General features: G+C 33.1%; 1 protein-coding gene across 1 annotated transcript in view; it reads right to left on the bottom strand.

Moving 5' to 3' along the window:
• Positions 1-1339: 1339 nt before the first annotated feature.
• Positions 1340-5688, bottom strand: part of TUBGCP3 (tubulin gamma complex associated protein 3) — a 220043-nt gene continuing 215694 nt past the window's right edge. Inside the window, exons 21-22 of the mRNA XM_007942386.2 lie at positions 4624-4740; positions 1340-1498 (exon numbers count right to left, since the gene is read on the bottom strand). Of these exons, the coding sequence (XP_007940577.1) occupies positions 1340-1498; positions 4624-4740 (276 nt within the window). The remainder of the gene's footprint in view (positions 1499-4623; positions 4741-5688) is intronic.

The raw sequence follows: 5688 nt of genomic DNA, 5'->3' as shown, positions 1-5688 counted from the left end.
CAAAATTTCTGATTCTATGACTTTTTAAACTACAGTTAAATTTCTATCCTATGAAGTTCTGACCTCAACATGCATTCACTTCTGCCCTGCCACGAATCTGGATTCTCCTTTTTATTTTAAATGGACTCTACACCTGAAAGGAATCAGAAGCAGACATGAGATCACTAAAACAATAGATCATACAGGCACTGAGTGGTAGGTAAACTTTGCCAATTTTAAGTCGCAAACATGGCCTAATGTCTTGGTTTCACTGATTATCAAATAATCCATATACTATAACACATTAAATCAAATGCTATCAACCCCAAATTTCCAAACTTGGCAAGTGAGCTACATCTGTTCATCAAAAAATACTCAATACACTTGAAAGATAATTGCTTTTAATTTCCTAAGTTTCCATATATGGAACATAATAAAGGCAAATTTATATGACCTGATATGACTTTTTTACATAAAAACACTTCCCCCCAACATCTGGTCGTAGTATATAAATATTTACAATGAAAAAATAGGCAAGGAAAAAGGAAATCTTCATCATCCATGTCAATTTCTTTCCAATGCTTATCAGGATTTTGAAAATAAAATACTTCATTAACATTTCTAGTCATTCATATTTACACATTGCTTCAGTGAATAGTTTCAAGAAATTTAAGATGCACTGTTAAGGATGTTTTTCTTCTACATCACTCCTATTTTAAAAGTTATTTGATTTAGTAAATTAAATACAAAAATGTAAACTTTAAGAGAAAAGAAAATAAACACATGTAAACAAAATACATTAAGATATAAGGGTTCTGACAGAGATTAATACTTTACATCATCAAAAAAAAAAAAAAAAAAAAAATAAAATACTCTCTATATTTTTTGGTAGGGACATTTTGTTCCAATTTGATTATATCAACAAAAAGGGTATCTAAAGAGGATGTTTAAAAAATAGTAATGATATTACCATCTTAACTGATGAATATCCCATCACAATTTTTTCACAATGAAACAGATTTCTTACAAAATGATGAATATAAATTATATAATGGAGATCTCAGAAGTTCAACAAAGTGTGGTATCTTTTAAATATGAAGATTTTAAAAAATAAAACTTGAATAGTGCAAACCAACCTATTTAACTTAGTGGTATTACAAATATATTCAACTCAAGTGTATAAAAACATGACCTTAAATTCTTCCAGAACATGGTGCCATTTAAACACCTGAAGGATTTGTGGACAGAAATGGTAGATACTGTGCAGCATGCCACTTGGCTTTAGAATTTAAAAGTGAACTTTTATGTCTAATAATACAATTAACATCAATTGTAGCTCCTTGTGATTATACAAAATGCTTCACATATGGGAACTGCGTCGCCCTCTAGTGCCCAGAGATACTCGCAGTCTTGGTTCTCTGGCCTTATAATGTTCATTAAAGTCCAATCTAAAGCTGAGAAACTGAAGGCTTTCATCAGAGCTGGTTGTCAGTAACACTAAAAACTGCTGCACAATACCCTAAAAAGAAACATAAAGAATATAACATTAATTCCTGAAAAAAAAAAAATTCAGAAAACGTATCCTCTCTTTAATCCGCTTTGGAGTTATTTTTCCTCCCAAGTCAACGAGCATTTAACATACACCCACCTTGACAAGTCCACCAAGAAACAAGTGTTATTTCATAACTCTACTGTTCACCAAGCTGGCAGGCCCTATTAGTGATTTCCATTTTTACAAATATAAATTATCTATGACTAAAAACTCCTCGGAAGGAAGGCTGGGCAATCCTACTTCCATAGTGATACTGCCTCGGAAACCCAAGGAGGGGTCGCTATGAGTCGGGGCCGACTCGACGGCAAATAACAACAACAACAACAAATTTTATTTAAAAGAAACTAACCAAGTTTTCTGCCCTTACATTCTATAAGCAAAATAGCAAAGTAAACCATTATAAACACATACTATTCTTTTTATTTTGAATACTAAACTCAGTATTAAATTTTTTTAATCTTTCACATTATTTACGAAAGAGTAATTATAAGTCGGTTATAAAAACACAACTAGAAAATAAATTTAAGACATAAAAAATATATATTGGTGTTGTCAAGTCAGTTCTAACTCCTGGTGACCCTACGTACAAGAGAACAAAACCCTAACCAGTCCCGTGCCATCCTCACAATCAGTGCCCTGTTGGAGCCCATTGTTGTAGCCACTGCGTCAAGCCATCTCATTAAGGGTCTTCCTTTTTTTTTGTTGACCCTCTACTTTACCAAGCAAAATGTCCTTTCCCAGGGACTGGTTACTTCTGATAACATGTTCAAAGTATGTGAGAGGAAGTCTGACCATCCTTGCTTCTAAGGAGCATTCTGGTTGTACCTCTTCCAAGACATATTTGTCTGTTGTTCTTCTGGCTAACTCTGCCAAAACCAAACTCATTGCCGTAGAGTCAAATCCAACTCATGGTCAACCCTCCTTGGATTTCTGAGGCACTATCACTATGGAAGTAGATTGCCCAATCTTCCTTCCGAGGAGTGGCTGGTGGGTTTGAACTGCCAGGCTTCTGGTTAGCAGTCACATGCTTTAGGCACTACGCCACCAGAACTCCCATTCTTCTGGCAGTCCACAGTATCTTTGGTCTTCCTTACTTTCAACATCCATTTTCTACATGCATATGAGGAGACTAAAAATACCATAGCTTGGTGAGACGCATCTTAGTTATCTTTGCTTTTTAACACTTTAAAGAAGTCTTTTGATACAGATTTGCTGAATGCAATGTTGCTTGATTTCTTCAGTGCTGCATCCACAGGCATTAACTGAGGGTCCAAGTAAAATGAAATATTTGTATAAATCTTCAAAATCATTTTCTTAAAGTACCAATACTTATGAACTTGAGGCTGAAGTTGCCTTCTTAAAGGGGATGTGTAGAAAGTGTCATTATTCCTCCTCATTATCAAGAGAGCATTGTAAAGTTGATGAGATACAATAGAAGTTAATTCAAACTTTAATATGGCAAATTTACTCAAAGTTTCTACTTAGGGTTGGAAAGAGTTGCTTAATAAGTACAGACAACATCCATGACAAAATACAGAACTTATTTCATTGTTAGCAGACACGATCTGTCCAAGGTCTCCATATTTTCTAGCTGCCTTGGAAGAGTTCTTATCGACACAGAAAAAGTCATTGAAGCACCATATCCTTGTCAATCTTTTTCAAACTCTTTAACAGCTGTCATATCCTTTTCCATGTTTCTGGTCAGAAAAAGGAATGCCAAAGCTTATAAGCAGATTTTAGGGGAATGTCTGGAGAATTCATACATGGGTAGGCTCATATATAAAGTAATTTTACTTTTTTACAAATGTATAATGTCTATGTGTGTGAATATATACAGATAATGATTTCCTATTGAGTGATGAACCTGAGATATAAGAATGTAAAATTCACTATAAGTAAATCTAAATAGTTTCTTTCAACAAATTTGAGACTCTGGGTGTTTACTCTTAAGCAGTCAATGACTGCAGTACTGCTTTTAAGCACCTCTACAAAGAGAACAGCAAAGAATGTTTTTCTATTAAGGAAAAGAAAATTAAGTAGTAATGATTTACAAAGAAGATTAAGACTGTAGTTTGAATAAAAATTGGAATTATATTGATTGAGATCACCAAAAAAAAAAAAATATTAACTCCATTAGGGAAAATTTGAAAGTATGAGGATCTGAGGAAATCAAACTGTATACCTACAAATCAGGGTGGGAGATATTTAATTTTTAATTTTGAACCATATGAGTATACTGGCACACACACAAAAAAATAATTTTTGAAAGATATGAGTCAATGCTTCATTTGTTTTTCTAATTATGTATCATAAACTGAACAGAAAAATTTTTCATAAACATTTTTCATCTATATTCCCCATCACTAAAATCACACTGAGAAAAAGATGAAATTAGAAACTGAAACCACAAAATGAAAACAAAAAGCAGAGAATGTATATGTAGTTTGTAGATTAGCTTCCTTCTTTAACCTGTGCTTAAGAAACTAAGCAAGTGTTCATCCTGTGCTTAAAATCAACAGACTTAATTTTGTTTTTCAGCATTTGAGAAATGTCAGTAGGGTACTGACTCCCCAAAACAGGTAACTCTACTCCATCTGTGATCCTGAATATTGGGCCCTTTAGACTTCTTTCTAATATATTTACAATACAGTTCTATCTGTCTCATAGCAAGGGATATACAATGAAATCTTAAGGGCTTCAAATATGTGCAGTGATCCTCCAAAAGCCATCCACCATCACTACTGGTGAAAAGAGTTGAGCTTACAGTAAGGTGAAAATCAGAACAATCTCTAGGTGAGTGCTTCTCAGCACAGGGTGCACACTGACTGAGGCTTTTAAATATCCTGACACCCAGGCTAAACTGTACCCTAAGTACATCAGAAACTCAGCAAAAGTCTCAGGCATCAGTAATTTTTAGCCTCCCCCAGGTGATTCAAATGTGTAGCCAGAGTTAAGAACCACCATTTACAGCTACATAAATAAGTGCTAAATTGATTTAAATGATTCATTTTTAATCACTTTGCAAGCAACTACTAATTATAGAAAATAACAAATGTTAATTTGATAAGCATTTTGTTAATCCATATATGCACCTGGTAGAAATGTGTCAATATTCGCAACTGTGAACACATTTTTGGGATAGATTCTTGAAATTCTTGAATCCTTTTGTTCTCTTCTTCTTCCTCTGCTGCTGTCACTCCCCACTGGCCCTAAAGAATCAAAGGACCAAATTTTATTTTAAATTCTAATAAAGGAACTATTTGCTAACAAAGTAGAACTAAGAACTAGGTATGGTAGTGAGAGATACATGCTTTGTATAACCTTCTGTACTATTAAAGTTTTTCTGATAATTTTCTGATGATGCCAGATTATTTTTTTCAACTAACAATGTATCTTGAAGATATTTCATTTCAATAACAATAGAGTACACATATAGCTATCTTATTTTCTTAAAACAACTAACTATATATTACATAGTATAAGATGTAACAATTTAATTCATCACAAGCTAACTAGTCATTTGCTATACAAGTAACATGTAGTAAATAGCCTTTTATCTTCTTGTCATTTTGTGTGTATTTAATATAGAAGTAGTATGCAGAGAAGTGGAACCACATGGCGCAAAGAACTGCTACATCTTGGAATGATATTGATCACCAAAAAATATATATTAACTCCATGAGGGAAATGTGTAACCTTACTTTAACTCTTGACTTTAATAGAATTCTTCTTAATATTTCCCATTAAACATGATGTATTTTTGTATTGGAGATGCAACCATTTATTCCTACATTTTAACATTTTTTTTTTTTTTTTAAATCAAGGTATATTTGACCAAATGGAATAAACATAGGATTCTTTTCTTCCAATCCATTAGCATTGTGAATACATTACTACGTGTCCTAACCCTTCCAATCCTGAGATAAACCCTAGGCTTGATGAATTATTCTTTTATTATTTTGCTAGTTTTACTAACATTTTATGTCAGATTTGCCATTAATATTTATAGCCATATCAATGTAATCCACCACGTAAATAAAACAAAGGAGAAGAACCATATGATCATATCAATTGATGCAGAAAAGGCATTTGATAAAATCCAACACCCATTTATGATCAAAACTCTCAGCAAAATAGGAATAGAAGGGACATTCCTC

This window comes from Orycteropus afer, unplaced genomic scaffold (assembly GCF_000298275.1).
Source record: "Orycteropus afer afer isolate SDZICR_OR568_19922 unplaced genomic scaffold, OryAfe1.0 scaffold00089, whole genome shotgun sequence".
In the NCBI taxonomy this organism is placed as follows: Eukaryota; Metazoa; Chordata; class Mammalia; order Tubulidentata; family Orycteropodidae; genus Orycteropus; species Orycteropus afer.
Note: the sequence above shows the minus strand (reverse complement) of the source record. Positions and strands in the feature narration are given on the sequence as shown.